Here is a 23,116-nt window from a genome sequence, read left to right on the forward strand (position 1 = left end):
TTTTTGACATTTACTCAGCTCTTTGTTTTAGTTTAGGGAAAAGTTCTTCATTTGAATTCCCGGAGAGAGAAGTAGAGGCAAAGTTGAAAGAGACTTTGTGGCAGCTGGTAGCTGATATTCTTTTCGGGGGGGCGTGGGGGTGGAGTTGTGATGAGACTAGGGACACTCGGACATTGAATTGCATATTGAAATTAGGGGGGGGGAACAGTTTAAAAATCCATCCACATGATCAAATATCAATATTAGGTCTGTGTATCACGCTCACTGGCTGCTTTGCGGTGCCGATCATCCGCTGAGCCTGCGGTGACGTCGGGTTGGCTGGGGCCCCTCCGAGTTCTCAGGCCTGGGAATGTGCGCGCCGAGACAGCGTGGTGGACCGAGGACTGGACAGTTGGCGCACACGTAACCGGGAGCACAATTTTATTACAGAAAAAGATGACAAACCTACTTTCTCACTGATACACCCTTTTACAGTTTCATAGTGAACTGTCTGGAAGTAGTTTTCCACAACTTCTCTAAAGTGTTTGTTTTGTAAATATTAAACCATGTAGAACTGTGTATTGTTGAAAAAAGCCGGGTCCGAAGAAACAGTACCCTAGTTTAAGACCCCTCTTCTTCCCCCTTATCTTCTTAGCAGCTGTTAAAATAAAAAAAATATTTCTAATATTTTAATAATTGGATTTCTTAATAGCTGCTTTATTTTTGAGATACATTTGAGGTTACATTTTAGATAATTTTTATAAATTATATCTAAAATTGAAGTGAAATATACTTACATGGCAGTACATTTGAATTTTAAAAGTAAAACTTTTGTAATTTGAAGGCCTTTTTTGTGTGTACGTACAGAATGGTTGCCATTTCTCTTGGGCTCACTGAATAGTGACTTATAATTTGGTTAAGATAGAATCAATTTTTATGGAAAGTTGAGACTTGACTAATTGATCATTGTCAGCACATTAATAACAAGTCTGAAGAAGATACAGGCATTTTTATGGTTGTTTCTCATCAAACAGTTTTATTTTTAAGCTTGCACTAACAATGTTTTACTGTTAAGTAAATGTTTAAACACATTTTAAAAGCTGTTTTGAAATTGTTTGATAATTATGAGAATTTCCTTATCAAAAATCTCCTGTTTTAACCTTAGAGCTCCAATTTAAAACCAGGAATCAAGGAAATACATTACTAACATTTTCACTTAATCACAAAATTGTCATAAAATTGCACTTATGTTATATTGTAGAGCGTATTTCCTATATATAAATTGGCAGCTAACAGCAGCCCTCTAGATTTTCTGCTTTTAAAGGATTTTGATTGATTCTCATTTTTTAAAAGAATTATTTTGCATCCTGTGGGTATTGATTGTGACATTAACAGTCATTTATGTACATCCTTTCCACTTGGGAAAACTTTAAATGTTTTAGTTGCTTTAGTTTTCTACAATATTGATAACAAAATTCAATGATGTAATTTTAAGTGGTATATATTCTATGATAGACTATAATCAACACACATTTCTTTGAATATTTTACTTAGGATATTTACTTATAAATTAAGTTACACATTTTTATCTAACTATGTTTTGTTAAATGTAATTTTCAAGACAAACTTAGTTAAAAATTTTTTTTTATTTCTTTCATATACTTATTCCCTTTTTCCCCCAAAATACATTTAACCTTGAATTTTAACACCTTAACTGGTCAGTTTCTTTTAATATTTATATGCAGCATATTTTGGTACACCCCTTACACTGCAACTTCTTCCCCAAAAGAGGGCGCAGTTATACTTTAAGCAATTAAACATTTTTATATTAACAGTGAGGTGTTAGTTTCATCTTTAATTCTCAAATGATCACACTCTATTTTGCATTGGAATAGTTAGGGGATAAACAGTACTTCAGTGATACTGTAAGTAAACAATACTTTATTTTACAATAGAAACTTAATTTTTCATCGATGAATGACAAGCACTGTTTGTTGGCCCACTGTATTTCCGTTCTGTGACATCTTCCTGTACTGTTTCACAATTATTGGGTTTGAATCTTTTTCTGAAAGTAGAAGAGATGGCACCAGGCCTTACTGTCCTGGCACAGAATCAGGCCTGGAGGCTGCTACCAGGACTTCAGCCCTTGGGTGGTATATAGAGCGGACTGCTTGGACCAGAGTCAGATAACCGGCTGCTATTGTAACTTTCAAAGGATTAAAACCTTGAATTATTCTTTCTATTCAGTCTTAAAAACAACAGAAAAATGTTAGTAGAGTACATATAAGGAATACAGTCTCTTCCTTAAAATGGGAAATCATCGTTATTCCTGTATCTACACCATTACATTTACTTCTTATCAATGACTAATTAAAGATGGATCCCTCTGCCACAGTAGCAGAAAGTTCCTCATTAATTTTGATGGATGCTAGATAAATAAATTTCCAATTTCTCTGTTTCCTAGGGAGAACATTGTAGCTATAAAAGCCAATGTAGAAAGAAATCGTTTCCTTGTAATCTTGTGCCTTACTTTGCATTCTGTTGCCTTTCAAATTTATTTCAGGAAAATCTAGATCAGTCCTTGACAGGGCATATCTGAATTAATTTCCTGATTGAGGTAGCTCTTAAAATATTGATTTTATTAGCTGAAGTAGGTATTTACATAAAAACTGGTGGCTACCTAGTCTGGTAAGGCAGGTAAATACAAAATAAGTGGTCTATTGATATTACATTACAATATATGATAAAATAATTTTATCCATGTTTCCATACTTTGTTGCCATCTTGTTTAGAATTGAAATTCTCTAATAGTAATTTCAAATATACCTTATTTTATTTAGCCAAATACCAAATTAAGTAGAGACTAGCTGCATTTGAAACTCCAATGCTGTAATTTCAAGATAGACCTCAAGTTGTGCACAAACCTTGATGATTTGAGATGTGCCTAAAAATGTGTCTTGCTATATTTCATAATTCTTATAATTCAGTTCATCAAACACTTTGAAAATTCCTACCAGGTGCCAGACACAATGCTGGGAGTTTAGGCACAAAAGTAAATGGTTGCTGCCCTTTAGACACTAAACATAATTTAAATCTAACATGTTAGATATTGAGGTAAAGAGATATGTCAAGGGTCCTATTTGAAGCATAAAGGAGAGGCACGTAACCCAACCTTTGGGTTTTAAAAACGTCAGAGCTTCTAAGTGGTGGTGGTGGTGGTTGTGGGGAGATCACACTCTATGTTTGAGATGTGAAGGATGCATAAGAAAAGTTAGCCATTTAAGGAAAGATAGAAAGGATATTTCAGGCAGCAAAGTATAACAAAGATGTGGAGGCAAAATATGAGATATGAGTGTGGCAGGAAGTGAAGCTGGTGTGCACCTGGCCTCAAGCTTTTGTGTGTCGTGCTGTAAGGACTTAATAGTTTGTAGGTACCGGGAAGCTAATGAAGAGATCAAAGCAGACCATTTGATTCTCTAGGTGTTTTCATTTATTGTAGATGATATATTGTTTTTATGAAACGTTTTTGTTTGATAAGTTTGAAATGTATATCATGATGAATATTTTAAAAATAGAGCTACCTAGAGATTTATAGGGATTGTCTAACTTTTGATCATATCACATTTGCTTTCTCCTTTTAAGTTAAAGCCCAGATCAAATCCAACAGTTCCTTCTGTTCCTTCACTGATCCATATCTAAATTCTTATTGTAATTACTGTAATAGGCGTTAAGGAAAAAATCTTTGGAAATAAGTTTGAGAAATGCAGAGAAAATGTTGAGGCCTTAAAAAACCTGAGTATTAATTGCTCTTGAACTTCTAGCCAAGTAAACCCTTAATGTAGAAAGGGTTATGTTTTGCTGTTACAGATGGGTTTCTGCATTTAGAGTCCATTCATACATATTTACATCCATCTTTTTTACCCAAAGATATTTATTAATTCTTATTGATTATTAAAGTAGTCTCTGCATAATGTAGATAACTTAAATACCGGAAAATATAAATACCGCCATAATCTCACCACCCAGAGATAACCACTGTTAACATTTTGCCATTGTTTTCTAGTCTTTTCTTCTATTTGCTTTTATATTTTCCCACAAAATTATCCTATTGTATATAAAGTTTTATGTCTTCCTTTTTTCACTTAGTAATTTGAGTTTAAAAGATTCTTTGAAAGCACAGTTTTTAAGTGTATAATATCCTATTATTTAGGTATATTTAACCATTTCCTTGTTGTTGGACTTTGGGATTCATTCATTTCACAAGTTCCTTATTTTTTTTCAATATTATAAAGCTTCATTGAACATAAATTTTTGACTACATGTGAGATCCATATTGACACTTTTGACACTTGAAAGTAGAAAATACTTATTTATAAAATATATCTTAGTTCATCTAGAGTTCTTATGAGTAGATTACTTTGTAGCTTATATATTGCAGCACGAAATAAACATCATAGATTCTAGAATCTAGATGAGGTGAACATTCTAGACTCAGGGGCCTGTATTCTGTCTGTATGATTGAGTTGGATGTGTTCTTGTTCTCATGTTTTCCAAGTCCCAATTGATGAACAGTGTTGGAAATGTAGCTTTATTGTATCCATGATACAGGTACATCTCTTCTTTCTATGTATATATTGTATAAAATAAATGCATATTCATAGACTTTTATTTTAATTATTAAAAATTATTTTTTCAAGTACAGTTTATATTCAGTGTTATTTTGTGTTAGATTCAGGTGTATAGCATAGTGGTGAGACAATCATATACTTTACAATATGCTCCCCCCAGTGTTTCCAGTACGTACTTTGCACTGTACATAGTTATTACAGTAGTATTGACTGTATTCCCTATGCTGTACTTTACATCCCCATGACTATTTTGTAACTACCAATATGTACTTCTTCATCCCTTCACCTTTCTCACCCAGGCCCCCAACCCCTTTCTCCTGTGGCAGTCATCAGTCTGTTCTCTGTATTTTTGAATGTTTCAGTTTTGTTTGTTTATTTTGTTCTTTAGATTCCACATAGACTTTTAAATTTAGAAAAAAATTGTGACAACACAAAGATGACCTGAAAAAAAATAGATTGAGCATAGAAATTGGTAACTATATTGATTTTTTGGGGGGAATATGTGACCAGTGAAACTCAGTGCCATCAGAACTAAGAAAACACACAAATAGTTCATTAAACAGAATAAAAGAGACAGAATTTTAAGAGTCAAGTTTAAACTAACTGGGGTGTGAGTTTTGTATATGGAAACAGGGTATTCAGCAACGGCAGGAGACTGCATAGAGAGTATCTTTGGCTAGAATATTAACAGTATTTATGTATTGGACAATCATGGTACAGTCTCATGACTAGCAGTGTACCAGTGCCATTCTACATGAGTTTGTATTTTAATTTTTAATCTTCAGAGCTCTGCAAGATAGATTATATTATCATCCATACTTTAGAACAGGTGGGGAACCTTTTTTTCTGCCAAGGGCCATTTGAGTATTTATAACATCATTTGCGGGCCATGCAAAATTATCAACTTAAAAATTAGCCTGCTTATTTGGTCAAACATTTAGTTGAATCTATTGAATTTTGAGTCCCACCTGCAGTTGCCTTGGCAGTGCCAGACCATATGATTTCTATGTGGCCTGAAGGCTGGACGTTTCCCACCCCTGCTTTAGAAGCAGCAGGATCGAAGCATTCCTCGCTACTAATCAGAAATACAAAGTAAATTACAAAATTACATTTCACCCTCATCACACTAGAATAGCCAAAATTAAAAGTCCAAATAGGGCAAATGTTGGCAAAGAAATGATAAGCCCTCTCACCCAGTGGTAGTGGGAGCGTAAACTGGGGATGAAAAGAAGGGACCGACTTCAACTGTGTCTATGATGTCATATTTATTTTTAATTTAAACACAATATGGCAAAGTAATAAGGTTGAAAAAGCAAGTGTTTGTTATGATGTTTATTTGAAATATTTATTTCTTATTTTTAAAAGGAGCTGTATTAAAATAGTTACTAGGCTGCCATAATAAAGTACTGCAGATTGGGTGATTTAAGCAATATAAATTTATTGTCTGAACAATGCTGGAGAGTAGAAGTTTGAAATCAGTGTTGGCAGGGTCAGTGTCTTCTGTGGTCTTTCCCTTTGGTTTATAAATGGACTTTTCCCTGTGTCTCCACATGTTCTCCCCTCTGCGTATTTCTGTGTCCTGATCTCTTTTTATTAGGACACCAGTCCTATTGGATTAGGGCCCACCCTAATAATCTCATGTTTAACTTAATTACCTCCTTAAAGGCCCTATCTCCAAATACAGTCACTTTCTGAGGTACTGGGGGTTAGAAGTTCAACATACAAATTTTGAGGGGAGCATAATTCAGCCCATAACAGTAACAAAGTTAAATAATTTAGTTACGATCTCATAGCTAGTATGTTGGATAAATGGGATTTAGACTTAGAGGTGATTCAGTCCAAATGTTATTTCAGAATGCTATGCTGCTACCCTTAGACTACTAGAGATGTACCACAAACTAATTAGGGCTTTGTTTTCCCAAAGACACAGAGAGTTAGAGAAAAAATTTTCTGACTTAAGAATAAAACAGAAAACATAGAAGCTGAAAGCGCTGAACTCAGTCACACGCTTATTTGCTGGGTTGAATTTAGTTGGCATTTGGATTTAGGAAGGTAAAGAAACAGTGCATGCCAAGTAGGAATAAGGAAAGGAAAAATGTGGCAGAGAAAGAACAAAAGCCTAAGGGGTTATTGTAAGAGGGTGCTAGAACAGTAATTTATTAGAGGGGCATAGCAGAAAGTGAGAAGTATCTTAAACTATATATTCTGCTATCATATGAATTCCATTAATATGAAATAGTAGTTTTGATGTTAAAATTGAATACATGTAAATATCACAAAGTTTGAGATAAATATGAGCTTCAGATGTAGATCAGAACTCCAGAATAAGGTTTTCTGTATGGTTAGTCACTCATCCAAAATAGGTATAGAGCTCTTTCTACATGGCAGGCTCTGTTCTTGGTTTTGCCAAAAGAAAGAAACTCTAAGACCTATGAAAGTTTCTGAATTTTGGATTGAAATGTAGACAGTCTGTGAAACAAATTCTATTTCTTGTAATCATTTGATGTCAGTAATATAGCTCACAAAAGATTAATTCATCACCAAATTTGTTTGGCCATGTGAAATTAAGTTTAAAAAGAATAATCATTACTTTGTTATGATAAATTACCTTGTTTTGTGAAGATATAACTTTAAAGAATAAGAGTTTAAAAACAAAATTGTATGATTGCTCGTATTATTATAACTGTTTTTTAAAGAATTTTACCGTTTTTTACAATAGTTTTATCCTGAATGAAGTCAGTAGCTTGGTTCGAGTGCCATACCAGTTGCGTGTGCAACTTTTTCCTTGTGGGTAGAATGTGGGTAGCATTGTGCTTGAGTTCAGCTCTTTAAATCTTCTTTTTGGTTGTATCTTATAACTATATTTGGAGCTGATAATGTAATGCACATCCTGTCTGAGATAACATCGTTTTTTTTCTTCTTAATTACACTGAAGTTACATCCTGTATCTTCTCTTTTTTTTAAATAGGTAAAAATAAGTGACTGAAAAAACGTATCTGGAAGTCATCCAACATGTCGAGGAGAAGATTTGATTGCCGAAGTATTTCAGGCTTGCTAACTACAACTCCTCAAACTCCAATGAAAACGGAAAACTTTAATAATTTTTATACACTGACATCTAAAGAGCTAGGAAGGTAAGGAAATTTTATGATATGTATGCTGTTTAAATTCACAATTTGGATTTGTGTGTCTATAGTTATATAAAACTCAATCATTATTTAACAATGATTAGAAAGAAAAGTCGTTATTTCTGCTGTTATACAGTATCTAGTCTTAACTGACTAAGGATTAGTGAGCTTTTGTGATATGTGATATATTCCGCCTAACTTTAGAGCCCCTGATAGGAGGTCTGGGTTTTTATTTAAGGTGGTACATGGAAAGAGGCAGATTAGCATAGTGACCTGCCAACAAGCTCTGTGACCTCAATTAAATTACTATACTTCTTGGTGCTGTAGTTTCCTCATCTGAGAAGCGAGGATGAAAATAATTGTACCTATCTTAGTTATATGGTTATTAATGTTTATAAAACACTTAGTAGAGTGCTATATAAGTTTTTGTTAAATAAAAAATTCCTAGGATATTGTGCTGGGTTAAAAAAAATAAATGGTTAGATTGTCTTTCTTTCCTAAATTAAACAAAAAGATTAACTCATATTTGATAGTATAATTCTCTATGACAAAGAACGTATGTTCTATAAGTAAAACCTGTACTTACACTAATACTAATCTGTTTTGACTTAACCAATGTGTCAATTCCTTAATGACCTGAGATTATAAGACCATTTAACGCTACAATTTTAATATATATGGAAGTTATAAAAGGTATACCAAGTTATTTGTTATATATTCAGTATCTGTTAAATTAAAGACTTAACAAAGGGTTAGAAAATGGTGATCAGTTTCTATCTTCTGTTTGACTTTAGTTCTGGAGGCAGTGTTTTGGCTTATGTTAAAATGGCGTACTAAGTCTGTGTTTGCATTGATAAATGTACAGTAAAATAGTATTATTGATTTTTATCTTAAAAATTTTAATGTGAAAACAAAAATTGACTGAATAATGAAAAGTAATTATATTTTTGGTAGATATTGGATGCAGTCTTTACTTTGCAAAATAAGGATGATACCTACATCATCAGACTAAGAGCTAAATGTGAAAGTTATACATTTCATAATTTCTGGCATATTTATTTAATTATGTGTTTAAAATATTTGGGTGCTTTAATAGTGTATTAAAAGATATAGTTTTAAAAACCTTTCAGAATATTTTTAAAAAATCATTTAGTTCTAAATCTATAATTCTCTCTGCATTATAATAGGAAAGCATAAGTTTTCTTTTAATTACCTATATCTCACACAGAATAGTCATAGAATCTTTGCATTGGAAGGACTTTGGTGGTCAGTGGTCTTCTAATATAATTTTTATGCAGTCCAGCAGCCTTTTGTATAATTTCCTTGACAGGCTGCTTCAACTTGGCTGCTTCAGTGATGGGGAACTCACTACTTCAGAATGTGTCTGTTCCATTTTGTGAGCACTTCTTAGGCACACTAAGTTCTGTTTTCTGCTCTATTAGCATCTACCCGATTGACACAGTTCTCCTTTTTGTAGCTGCTTATAATCTCCATGTGAAAATCTTTCAGAGATTTGAATATGGCTAAACATTGCCAGTTTCCCTAAATGCTCATCTTATGACCTGATTTCCAGATAGCCTTCCTTGATATCCAGTAACCTTCTGAACCACTTTGTATTTTCCATTGTCAGTCTTAAAATGAGGAGACTTGGAGTGGACATAGTATTATCAATATCTTACCATCTACAATAGAAAAAAACTTTGATTCCACAAATATGTGTCATATGGCATCCTTTAGTATATTGTAAAAACAGATTAAATTGGAAGTCGGTTGACCTATTTTTACTCTGATCCTAAATTTGTCTAAAGTTGTGTGATCTACTTAGTTGTGTGATTTCCTTTTCTTTAAGATGTGAGGGTGGACTAGATGTCTCCAGTTTTCCTTCTGTTGCAAAAATGTTTGGAAACTGCTTTGAGCAGGTAACTGAATATGCCTTGAACAGTATACACAATAAAGGGCATTCTTTTCTATTTTTCTAAGCTACTATTTGGATGAGTAGATGTACATACATGTATTAAATTAACTTTGCAAAATAAGGGATATTACCGGAGCTGGCAAGTCTATAAAATTTGTTTCAGGGTTTTGGAAAAGTTAAACTTTGCAGAGGATAGTATTAATAATTCTGAATTGTTTTACAAATGAGATACCATCATAAAAATCATAAACTTGAATCAGGTGTACTCTTTAACATTTTAGAGCAAAAACTCTTGATAGAATGTGAAGAAAACAAATTTAGATTTCTAATATCTTTATGAAAGAGACCTAACACTTTTTTAATTGATATGGGCTGAGTCACGTGGTAAGTGCTGATATATCTAATTAGTAAACCTTGATAAATTGGAAATCATGCCCTTTCATCTGCCAAGAACTTGCTTTAAGTTCTTTTAATATTACCAATTTTAATATTCTATACTTTTGTGAAATGGAAATTAGGATTATAATCTTATTTTTCCTGAGGCTTGTACATTTTGAAATATATAAATGTATAATTCTAGCATGTGGTGAACTACAAAGTTATCTTTCTAAATCAATTGCTTTTTATTAATTTTATTAATTTTAAGATGTTAGTGTTTTAGAATTTATTTTCCTTTAGCAAAATAAAATAACATGTAAAAGCTAACAGTTCGTTTTTGACTATTCTCAAAACTCTGTGTTCCTGTTTTTTAACATGTTGGGTAAGTTTTTTCTACCCTTCCCCCTACTGAGGCAAGGTTTCATAGGCCTTCTGTGGTCTGAAGGGTGAGGCTGATGCAGAAATAAACGTCAGCTTCCTTTGTGGCTTACCCTCCCCCACTCCTTTCACATTATATTGTCTATTCTAGAATGCAGAAGGGTAACTACTAGACCTTTTCACTGCTGGGAAATCTAGTCAGATTTGCCTTTTTAGGGTATGAATTAATTATATGTACTTGTTAAGGGTTTTAAATTTTCTTAAATGTTTCTGTTAAATTTGATATTGGAACATTATGTATTGAAGTTTATTTTGATAATTCTAAACCATGATTAGCATTTTAGAATAGAAATCAAATTGTTTTTCCCCCCCTAAGTCATTTGATAATTATGGTAAAAATACTTACCTTATTTAATAGTATGTAAATGAATATATATCTAAAATTTTATTGGAACCTCAAATAAGCTTTAAAAATATAAATGCTTTAAATAAAGGATTGAAAATAGCACAATATATGATATTACAGTAGGTGCTTAACTTTTGCATTTATTCAACAGATATTTATTTTCTATTATGTGCTAGTTAACAAAGTGTAGATTTTATAATTACTGTAGTAATTAGGGTGCACATGGCCTCTGCCTTCATGGGGCTTTTACTTAGTGGTGAACATTGACAAATAAATAATTATCAATATCTATTGGTTACCTTTGTCCTGGATTAATGAGAGTTAAACTTGTTTAAGAAAGCATCTTTAGAATACCTGAAACAATTAGATTAAAAGTGTTGTTATTTAATTTTGCTCTTTGTTTCTGAGAAAATCCCAGCTTGTAAATACATTCATAAAATTACAGCTGAACGCAGTTGTCACAATTGGTGCTATAAACTACGTGGACAGTTTTCTTGGCCTACTATTTCTGTTTCCTAAGTTTTACAAAGTGAATTTCTTCATAAAACTTAAAATTTCTTTTCTGTTTTAGATAAAGTTTTGTTTTTAAATCTGAGAAAGAATTGGCAGACTGAATTGCACTTCTTAAAAAAAAAAAAACTCTTAAAAGGAGCAATTGTTTTTTAGTGGTTAGAACAGAAAGCTAGGAATTCACATTCCGTAGTTTAATTCTTGGCACTCTAATTCCATATATGACTTTTCACGCGTCATTTAATTTTAGTCTGACTCAGTTTATCCAGTATAAAATTTATAAAACATGAGTAGTTTGAATATAAAGTTAAGGGATTAATTAACCTTTTTGTTTGCTCATTGAAATACATCAATTTGTATTCCTTTTGCAAACAGTAAGAAAGTGTCATATTTAAAATCAAACATCCTCAAATAATAAATGGAAAGTTCTTTCAAAGAATCAGGTTTGTGCATGCAGATTTGAGTTGATTTATATTTTGATAAATAGAAGAGTCAAATTATAGCTTGGTTACTCTTTTGGCATTAGTAGCTATAATATTTCAAGTTGATTTCTGGTGTATTTCATTGGCACTAATTTGGAGGAAATCTGAGAAATAAAGAGTAGGAATCTTTGTCATCCTGGTCCTTGAGAATAGTAATAAAATACAGTCAATCAATATATTTTATCCCCCACTCCCAATCCAAATATCAAATGTATTAAAATGTTTTCCTTGAAAAGCATCTGATATACTATGTTAGAAATATATTCTAAGGGAAATTGGGACAAGAAGAGTGGTAGAACAAAAGTTTCAAACTCTTATGCTAAGTGAAATGAGCCAGTCAGAGGACAAGTACCAAATGATCTCACTTATATGTGGAATATAATAAACAAAATAAACTAATGAACAAAGTGGATCCAGAGACAGAAGCTTGAAACAAACTGAGGGATCTCAGAGGGAGGGCAGGGAGGGGGGTGTGGGTGGGGAGAGACTGATCAGGGAACTTGTATGTTTATGGACATGGCCCATGGATGCGGACATTGGTGTGGGAAGGGCCTGGGGGTGGGATGGATGTGGGGTGGAGAGGATCAGTGGGGTTAAAAGGGGGACATCTGTAATGGTCTCAACAATAAAGATAAAGAAACATTTTTTTTAAAAAAGTTTCTCTCTGAAGAAACTTGATTTATTAGTATCCAGAGAGTAATTTAAGGCTTAGGATAGAGTTCCTTAATTTTGGATTCCCTGTACTCAGGCTGGGAAGGTTTATGAATGGGCTTAGAAATCCGAAAACCCTCTGAAATTGTCTGTAAAACTTTCTGTTTAAGGGCATGTGTACATTTTTCTGGGTAGGCAGTTAATAGCTTTTATTGATCTCTTAAAATAGTAATACTCAAAATAGCTTTAGGTCTTTGGGAAACTAGATTTTGGGTAACTATAGGCTGAGAATACACACATTTGCCCGTGTCTTTAAATTTTGACTGAGATGCTGAGCACTTCTGTTGGAGAGAGCTAAACACATACTTATTCCTAAATGATATACATGACTGTAATGGGTGTGTTTGTACATAGCTGTTGATAACCATTAATTTTCTTAGTTGAAGGTGAAGTGTCTTTAGGTACTTACTCCCCATAGGACATATATACCTTTGATATCTGTTACAGGCTTCATAGACTACTGAGCAAAACTAGGAGATTTACTGGTAATACAACAGACAAATTATGATAGAAAGATTCATAGCTTGTTAAAAGTGGTGTTGAAAAGCAAACTGATTACACTAATAAAATTAAATGTCAAGTACCCTTTATTGTGTTCACCTTAATTTTTTATATTTGAAGGAAAACTATTTTGATTAGAGAGTTAAAGCTATAAAGGGTATGGTCTTTGGAAACAGATCAAGATACATATCCTCTCTGGGGCCTGCAAAACAGAGTAGCATTTACTGTATAGGATTGTTGTGATACTGAAACACAATTATTTATATGAAGAGTATGGCATGGAATTGGTGTACAATGAGGCGTTCCCCTACAATGATAATGTATTACATTAATAGTGAAGAACAAATATAATTCTGTCTTATTCTATTGTTACATTTTCCCTTTTCATTTATATGTGATCGTACTATGAATTTTATAAAAGTTCATGCAGCAGTTAACAGAAAAAAGAAATTTCATGGCATGATTTTTTTAAAAGGATTGACTTTATGTTGGAGGTATAACAGTATTTGTGTTATTCTAATATTGTTCTTTATAGAAGAGTTAAAATTGATTGTCATTTGTTTCCTCAGAGGGAAATTTGCTGTGGTTAGACAGTGTATATCAAAATCAACTGGCCAAGAATATGCTGCAAAATTTCTAAAAAAGAGAAGAAGAGGACAGGATTGTCGAGCAGAGATTCTGCATGAGATTGCCGTTCTTGAGTTGGCAAAGTCCTGTCCCCATGTGATTAATCTCCATGAAGTCTATGAAAACACAAGTGAAATCATTTTGGTATTGGAATAGTAAGTATACACTTTAACAAATTTAAGTAAATGTATAGTTCCTACTTAATTGATAGGATAAGATGATTTAAAGTGTCAAAAACAAGAATGATAAAAATATGACAAGAACTTGTAAACATTTCTGTTGATAAAATATTAAAGGAACATAGTTTGTAATCATATATTTTCACAGGCTAAATGTACAGCCTCACAGACACTAAAACTAAATAGCACAAAATATAAATAAATGATAAAATGTTTGGGGAATATGGTGATATGAATACACTTTCAGTGCTAATGGCACAGAAATTTGATGAATCGTTTTGGGAAAACAATCTGATAGTGAAAGAGAATTGAAATTATTTACATGTTTTGTCCATGTGTTTGACGAACATATCCAAGGAATAACGCAGGGAGAATAGAAAGGCAACTTGTATGAAAGGATGCCTAGCACGTTGCTCATTAAAGAAACACATTTATTTAGTATGTGTGACGTGCAGAATAACATATTAGAAGTTATAGCAATTGAAATGAAATGCATCTCTTCCCACAAGTCAGTGAAAAATTGAAAACACCCAAATATTCAAAAATTTAGAAGGTAGGGTAAAAGCATGGTTAAGCTAACTGGTTTGTTAACCGATATATTGACATGATTCTAAAATAGTGCCTGTAGCCTAGCCGGGCGTGGCTCAGCTGTTGAGCATCGACCTAGGATCCAGGCGATCGGGGTTCGATTCCGGGTCAGGGCATATGCCTGGGTTGCGGGCTAGCCGATCAATGACTCTCTCATCATTGATGTTTCTGTCTCTCTCTCTCCCTCTCCTTTTCTCTCTCTGAAATCAATAAAGATATATTTTAAAAAATTAAAAATAAAATAGTTCCTGTATTGCATCGCAGTCTGACACATTTGCAACAGTTGAAGAGATCAACTAAATGTATGTTTAGTATGCTTTTGGTTCTGATAGTCTTTTATAAAATAAATCTGCTTTATAATAAACTAAAGAGAGAAATATTTGTTTTAAAAATGCATAAAAATATAATTCTTTATAATTCTTTGTAGTACTTTTTTAGTAGCTAATCTTTACCATTGCTTTTTTGAGTTTAATATTAGATTAACCTAAATTTAGTATTTCATTATAGTAAGGATGGAGAGGTTTGTTTATATATTTATAAAAAAATCATTGTGTTTGTACCAGGAAAGCTGATTGCCTAGAATCAAGTTGTAAATGAAAATGATTACTTCGCAAAATGTTAAGTTGACAAGGAGTTCATTCAAGAATGAATACTATGTACAATTCCCAGAACACTAACATACTAAATGAAGTATATTATAGCACCTTCTAAATAAATTAGACTTGCAGAAGAGCCCAGAATACTACTAATATGATTTCATTTTTTGTGCATTTTTGTGATTACATTTGTCAGATTCTTCATCTGACCTTTAAAAAGTTATCTACTTGCATGATACCTGCATGTTTGACTATGTGAAAAGTAGATAACATTTTTCCAAAACAGTATTCTAGGTTTGAGGGTGAATATACATAAGAGTGTTGTCCACTTTCATAAAATCCCCTTTTTTCGGTTCATATAAATAGCAACAATAAAATGCATCAAAAGTTTTGACAAATTAGGACTTTTCTATTTTACAAAATTTCAAATCTACAGAGAAGCTGAAAGAATAGTACAGTTAACACTCTGCTCTTCAGCTTGATTCACCAGTTGTTGACATTTTGCCATATGAACAGAACCATTTACAATTTGTGGGTATCTTGATATTTCTCCTTTACATGCCAGAGTATTTATCCAGTTTTTGCTAATGCCTGTCATATGCTTCTTATGTTATCTGTCTTTTTCCTTCCTCTTAGCTCTTGCTCATTTTCTATTTCCCACAGCTCCACCTATGTACCTCTTTTGTGGGAAAAATGGTAGTCTTACAACAGATATTGGTCAGTTTGCCAAACTAAAAGTAAGAGACAAGCTGATAGGCTGGCAATCATAGTATTTATTTGATCTTATTACTGAGATAAGCAAACAAAAAACCTAACCCTCTTTTTTCACTTAAGAATATATTGTATATGCTTTTAAATGTATGATACAGTGTTTCTAAAATGGAATTTTAATTTAGCAAAGACTTTTAAAAAGTGCCTTCATAATCAGAGTTCAACAAGAAGCCCCAAATTTAGAAAGACTAGATATTGGCTAGATATGGAATTAGTATTTGTTACTCTTATAATAATAGCTAATATTTATTTAATATTTACCATATGTCAGACACTGTGATGATCTGCTTTGAACCTTATAACATCTGTTGTATTCAGTACTTTACATGGCTTATATAACTTAATGCTTACAGCAACCCAGTGGAGTAGGATCTATCATTTTTCATTATGTATCATTATGTTGCAGTAGAAGAAACAGAGGCACACTTGCTTACCATTGCATTAGTATTAATATCTGCAGTGTCTTTGCAGGAATATACAGGATGGAGTTCACTACTATAAATTTTAAAACAAACTAAATGTTTTATACTCAGATTATCTTTACCATGATAAAGTTAAGACAAATATTAAAGTTAATTTCTCGTCAATTTTTTGAGAGATGCAGAGGTTTGAGGGAGTTGAGGTATGAAGTATGCATGATCAGAGCTTTCACATGTGTTCCTGACCAGCTGTCCTATAGTTTTCTTTGGACTATCAAATAAAATGTAAAGCAGTAAACCCCTGTGGCCTCTAACTGCTGGCACGCTCTGTATGGCTGACTCGATTATAAGTTACATCAGCAGTGTGAAGGGTCAGTCCTGTGACTTTCTATGTGAGACTCAAATTTGTGACAACCATTGATTTTTTTTTTTTTTCTTATGGCTCCTAATATATAATGACATGCTCCTTCTTCTTGGCAGTCACTGAAATTTCTGAATTTCAGTTTCAACTGCTCTGAAGAATGACTATTCCATCATTCATTCATTCATTCAGCAAACACTAAACACCTTCTACATGCCAGACACTGTCTTGATACTGTGGATATAGCAGTGAACCAAAGAAATAAAACAATAGTGTTTTTTAGGGTGAGTGAGTTCCTATTTTATCACATAGAATATGCTTTACTTGAGATATTTCCAAACATACCTTATAAATTTGATGACTGACCATCTTGATTTTTTTTGCATGATATTCTGACTGAGACATTTTTATCTTACTTGTCTTATTTATTTAGATTTAGTCCTCAAAAAAATATTTGTCAAGTGATATCTGTTTTACAGATGGGGAACCTCACATAAGTGATTGACCCTAAGTTATATTGCTGTAAATAACAGATTGAGGATTTAAATGTAAATCGTTTGATTCCGGACCTAGGGATTTATCATTATGCCTTTATCAACATTCTTTGGTTTTTCAATTCTTAATACAAATAAATAAATAAATAAATAAAAGATTTGGGTTCTGGCCCCAAGTATTCTTTGTGAAGCTGACAAACAGGATATTGGCTAAGGATATTAGTTAAGAATATTGATTCTCAGATTCAGATTCTGGTCCCTCCATTTACTATGTGACCTTGTACAAGTTGTTTTATCCTTTTTGTATTTATTTCATCTGTAAAATGGAAATAATAACCACCTACCTCACATGGTTGTCATGATCAAAATAGGTGATATTTATATTTATATATAAATGAATAAAATGGAGGCACAAAGCAGAGCTGAATCCTAGTGTTAGCTGTTATTTTTATTGCTTAGTTAAGGTAATTATTATTGAATTATAAAGCAATTTAATTTTATTTGTTAAATATTTGACTGTTAGTGCCCAGAATTTGAAATTTTCTTGTTTACTTTATTCCTTAAAGATCCCTCCCACCTCCCCACCCCCACACTCCTTAAATGTGTGTATAGAGACTAAAGTGTAGGTTTCTGTGTCTTTTCCTTAACAAGTATACAGTATTTAAAAGTATCATATTTAAGTCAATGGTTTTTCAAGTTTCTGTTATTTGAATTGTATTTCAGTGCTGCAGGTGGAGAAATTTTCAACTTGTGTTTACCTGAGCTGGCTGAAATGGTCTCTGAAAGTGACATTATCAGACTCATTAAACAAATACTTGAAGGAGTTTATTATCTACATCAGAATAACATTGTACACCTTGATTTAAAGGTAATGTAACATGTAATTTTAAGTAACACTATACTGTTTCTTCTCTGCTCTTGGTTTGCACAATTGCAGGCTGATACTGGTAGGAAACAGCAGTCAGGTCATGCTGGTGGATGGCCCTGGGTGTGCTCTTTGTTTGCCTCTGTGCTGCATGGACTTAATTTTGTTTTGGCAGAGAGGAGAAACCTGCGTGTGTGAGCAGCTCACATTAATCACTGGGCTCTTAAAAACCATCACTTTTCTATGTTCTAAGCCTTAAATCATTCCACCGCATCTTACTCTTACGTCCCGGACCCTCCTATCATATAAAGCTGCCTACCTCTAACGTGCAGAACTCGGACCTTGCCTCTGAAAGTAACTCCCTAGTCGTCCTTCCTTTTCCCCACATACTCACCCACCTTCCTCCTGAGGCTTTTGGCTCCTTTCCCCTCCCCCGCCAGATTGGTCAGACCCCTTCCCCAGCCCTGTTACCTCTTCAGCCTCTCATGTTCTTATCCTTTCTCCTGATGCTTCCTCCACAGCTACTGAAGGACCTTAACATCTGAGCTCATCTGTATCTTATTTTTTGAACATTGGACTCTTTCTATATAATCTCCCTTCTATAGACTTTACCATGCATCTTACTGTCTAAGCTACAAACCTGGGAACCGTCAGACCCAGTGCCATCATGTTGTACTGAACCATTTTTCGTTTCTGGAAATGTATGCATTTTATTTCCTCAAGCCTTCTTCCATGCTGTTCCCCAGAGCACCTTTCTAATTGGCATAATCCTGTTTATCCTTTAAGATTCAACTTACACATGTCTACTACAAAGCCTTCTTGGACTTTCTTATGGGCAGAATTAAGCAGTCTTTATTACTGGGTATTCTATATCTCATAATCAATCAATCTATGTATCTATCTTTTTCTTCCAAACCAAGAATCCTCTTCAAGTGTTTTTTTTTTTTACTTTATCATTGAATGTATAGCTCCTTCTAAATAATAGCTTAGCAAATGTTTGATGAATGACTCAATGAAATATATAAGCAATAAGTTCCATTTAATTTACCTCTGATTGGAGACTAGTAGTCTTTTATTGCTGTATATTACTGATTATATTTTTGTTGTGCTTTATTAGCCACAGAATATATTATTGAGCAGCATATACCCTCTTGGAGACATAAAAATTGTAGATTTTGGAATGTCTCGAAAAATAGGAAATGCATGTGAACTTCGGGAAATCATGGGAACACCAGAATACTTAGGTAAGAATTTCCTCTTATTTTCTTCACTATTTTGAAATATATTACCTAAACGATAACCTCTACGTAATATATTTTAGCGTATGTAATTTCAGGATATATTTGGTTCAAGTATTTTAGTGCAATGAAATTTGGTTATTACTTGAATGAACTGTAGTGAATGTAAGATTATTGAGACAGTCACAACAATTCACAGGATATTAGGCTTATAAATTCGAAAGTTTAATGTTTGGGTAAAAGGGAAGTTAGGGAGCAGGAGAAAATGGAAAAAGAGGTAAACAGAATCAAGGGGCCCATTATTGCCTTTGAAGCCGGCTATTGTATTAGAATCACTTCTGCTTCCGTCCTGGTCCCAACTCTAATGCTGTTGATAACACAGATATCTTCAGTTTGTGGGAACTGTTAGCAGGACTCCTTGTTGTTGTTGCTGCTTTAAAATGTGAGGTTTTGCCTGTTTGTAAAAGGATTATAATCTAATAATACTGTACTAAACCAACAAATTAGATTATGAAGATGAAAGATTTTTAAGTTATGAAGCATCATATAATTTAAAGTTTTTAAATTTATAGTAATAATCTTTTTATACTTATTTGTTTTTGCTTATATTGATATCCCCATGCAGGCATTGAACTAAAAAGAACAGGTGCTACTCAAGCTAGGTAGTTGACTTTCCCAAAATAAAAAATGAAGCAAATTACTAACTTTTGAATGCTAATAGAGGCCATAGTGTCCTAGAATGAAATATTGTAATTATAGATAACACAGCTCATTGAAGTATATGAAAAGGTTGTAGGTGGTGCAGTGACAGCTGACAATATATATGTCTTAGAGGCTTTGTTAACAAAACTGCTAGTCTTTGGAAACCATTTTTCTTGGAGAAATTATGAAACCATACTGAAACAAAAAAATATATATATTATTCAAGCATAAATCTGAGTTTGTACTTTACTAATTTTGAAATTTATGGTAATGTTTAGAAAGTATAGATAATTTATTTTGCATTTTAGAAACATTTTAGCAGGGGAGGAGACAGTGGGAAGTTAATTGCATAGGAAATTAGGAATATTTAATCTACTTGAAAATCTGGAGCACTTCCAGGAAGCGTAATTTCCTCATAATGTAATTGTAAAATGCACTGTAAAATGTAAAATTTTCTATTCAGAATATTTCTATTCAGTAAATTCTATTTACTTTACTCTGAATAGAAAAACTTAGGAATTAGTTTGGGTTATTTCATTAGACTAACAGAGTAGTAAAATAAAATTTTAAGAAGATTCTAGCTTCTAACACTTTACTTCTTCATAATTATTTTTTCTGAAATTAATCTTAATGACTAAAATATATATATATGTAGAACATTATTGGTGCTTTTGAATCATACAGTTATATAATTTGCTTAACATTAGATATGTTTAAATATCCAATCACAGGATAATTAACATGATGTTAAATTTATATTGACCTTATATTAGTAGTTCTTTAAAATTAAATCCAGTTTTAATTTAATGTAATTTTCATGATTTTAAATTTGTCAGTATTGAATTTGAATTTTATTTTCTTTCAGCTCCAGAAATCCTGAATTACGATCCTATTACCACAGCAACAGATATGTGGTAAGATTTTGTTTGTTACCTAAATGCCTTTATTAAATGTTGGGTAGTGTATATTCTAGGGTTCTTTGATTCTAATTGTAAATAATAAGGCTTTCTTGAAAAGATTTTACTCAAGTGTCATTATTATGCCACAGGAAAGCATTTATCTATCTGTTCTTTTTAAGTAACACTCTGGCTCTGAACCAAAGGTACAGAAATAAATAGGAAAATCCCTTTCCTGGAGGAAGACTCAGCCTAGAAAGGAACAAAATAGTCACAGTGCTGTGCTACCTTTTCTATCATAAAGGTAAAATACTATTTAAGAAGCGTGGAGGAAGCAACAGACAAGCACCAGATAGAAGACATCTGATCTAGGTCTAGAAGAACCAGGGAGGTATTTATTAAGCAGAAAATTGAGGTCAGGTCAATGCAAAAGTTTAGTTTTATGGGAGTATATCATAAAAGATATACTCATAAACTAGGGTATACTGAGTTCTTGTGACTAGCACAGAGAAAAGACCATAGGGAGGAGAACTGGAATTGATTATGCAACTTTAGTTGGGACCACTGTCGGGGTCTGACTCTACAGACCAAGTGGAAGAGTTTAGCCTTACTCTCTGTGTTTCATAGAGCTGTAATGGGTTTAGTAAGGAAAAGGGTCCAGTGGCTAAGTAAATGAGTGAAACATACTCTATGTATTGTCTTTTTTTGGCTCTCCTGAGCACAGGACTTGTCATTAACTTATTTAAGGCTCTGAAAAGTTTTGTAGTAAAAGAATTTTACCTGCCCAACTTCATGCTTCACCAAGCTTGCAGACTCTATTTTCACAAAAGCCCTGTTGATGTCTCACAGATGATTACTGTGTCATTGAATACCATTTTGGAAATGCTGCTCTTTGAGTAGCTTTGTGTACTTGGTAACAAATGTCTGTGTGAAGGGCAGACTATAGGTATAATGATATATATTTATACATTATATTTATTATTATATAACACATGTGCATATCCCCCACATTCTTTTGGTGTGAGGCAAACTTTTGAGATAATTATTTTAGTTTTAATAATATAGGAACTTTGAAAAAGCAATTTAAGCCTATAGGTTAATGTAGAAGTTGAGACCAGGAATATGTTGAATATCAATTTTATTTTATATAAATGTTTTAAGATTAACACATTTAAAATTCCCTCTTCTTCCATTTTTGTTTTTCAGGAATATTGGGATAATAGCCTATATGTTGGTGACTCACACATCCCCGTTTGTGGGGGAAGATAATCAGGAAACGTACCTCAATATATCCCAGGTTAATGTAGACTATTCAGAGGAGACTTTTTCGTCAGTTTCACAGCTGGCCACAGACTTTATCCAGAGTCTTTTAGTAAAAAATCCAGAGTAAGTAAGAACATTAATTTGTTTAACTACTATTACAAAATAATTTATGTTTATTAAGAAACATATATTCTAAAGCAGTAAAAAATTGTTAGAAGTATACTCTCAGGTAAAATGGGGAAAGAGATGATATGAGAGATCATTAAATAACAAATTTGTAACTTCAAACGTGGAAAATATAAAATACAGAACAGGAAATTTTGGAGTAAAGAGAAGACTTGGGTTATTTTTCCCTCAACCTGCCACTAATTCCTGAAATTCTCTAAAATAATTAGAAATAGAAGGTTTACAATATACATGGCTGGTTGATTTGTGATTAAATAATTTTAGTTATGTAACAAGTACAAATGACTGATAGATCTTTAAAGATCAAATGTTCTTTGACCACCTACCAAAGAAGAGACGTGAAACTATGGCTTAGGACTCTTACCTCACTCATTGGCAACTTCAAAGCAGGAAAAGAAAAAGCTGACCTCCCTTTTGTTTACCAGGATCAGCAGTATTTACTTTAAAACGGCCTGGCTATCCTTAATGCAGAAGTTGCTGGGATCCTGGTTTTGTTACTTGTCAGGTCCTTTAATCTCTGATAATTACTTAATCTCCTGGAGGACTCAGTTAATTATTTTATTGGCCCAAACAATCTCTCACTGGCTAATATGTTGGACATGATAGTTGAAATAGTACTATTTGTTTCTGGTTATAGGCAGTTTTTATTTTCTTAAATATTTTTTTTACCTAGATTCTAAAATTTGTATAATGGGCACATTAATTTTTTTATAATCAGAAAAAAATGAACATGAAAACAAAGGAAAGGTTTTAATGGTAATAGTGGTTGTGTAAAGGAGTTTTGAGTATTATAGACAGGTGTTTTTCTTTTGAAATATTGTGATATTTGACTGTTACTTTTGTAATAGAAAATAAAGTTTAAAAACTCAAAATGTTAGATAAACATCATTGAAGAGTAAGCTTTTGTTTTTAAGA

At 32.9% G+C, this 23,116-nt stretch overlaps 1 protein-coding gene across 2 annotated transcripts in view; it reads left to right on the top strand.

Annotated features, from left to right (window-relative positions):
* Nucleotides 1–23,116, top strand: part of STK17B (serine/threonine kinase 17b) — a 28,134-nt gene that overhangs the window by 948 nt on the left and 4,070 nt on the right. The window contains exons 1-7 of one of the 2 annotated variants that reach the window (XM_016218541.2): nucleotides 7,666–7,741; nucleotides 9,585–9,654; nucleotides 13,586–13,798; nucleotides 17,775–17,919; nucleotides 19,034–19,160; nucleotides 20,722–20,770; nucleotides 21,959–22,138. In XM_016218541.2, coding sequence (XP_016074027.1) covers nucleotides 9,602–9,654; nucleotides 13,586–13,798; nucleotides 17,775–17,919; nucleotides 19,034–19,160; nucleotides 20,722–20,770; nucleotides 21,959–22,138 — 767 coding nt within the window. In that variant the 5' untranslated portion in view covers nucleotides 7,666–7,741; nucleotides 9,585–9,601. Of the gene's footprint in view, nucleotides 1–7,575; nucleotides 7,742–9,584; nucleotides 9,655–13,585; nucleotides 13,799–17,774; nucleotides 17,920–19,033; nucleotides 19,161–20,721; nucleotides 20,771–21,958; nucleotides 22,139–23,116 lie in introns of those variants that run through there. The other variant, XM_016218464.2, reaches the window with a different exon arrangement.

The sequence above is a fragment of the Miniopterus natalensis genome, chromosome 8 (assembly GCF_054644295.1).
Source record: "Miniopterus natalensis isolate mMinNat1 chromosome 8, mMinNat1.hap1, whole genome shotgun sequence".
Classification (NCBI taxonomy): Eukaryota; Metazoa; Chordata; class Mammalia; order Chiroptera; family Miniopteridae; genus Miniopterus; species Miniopterus natalensis.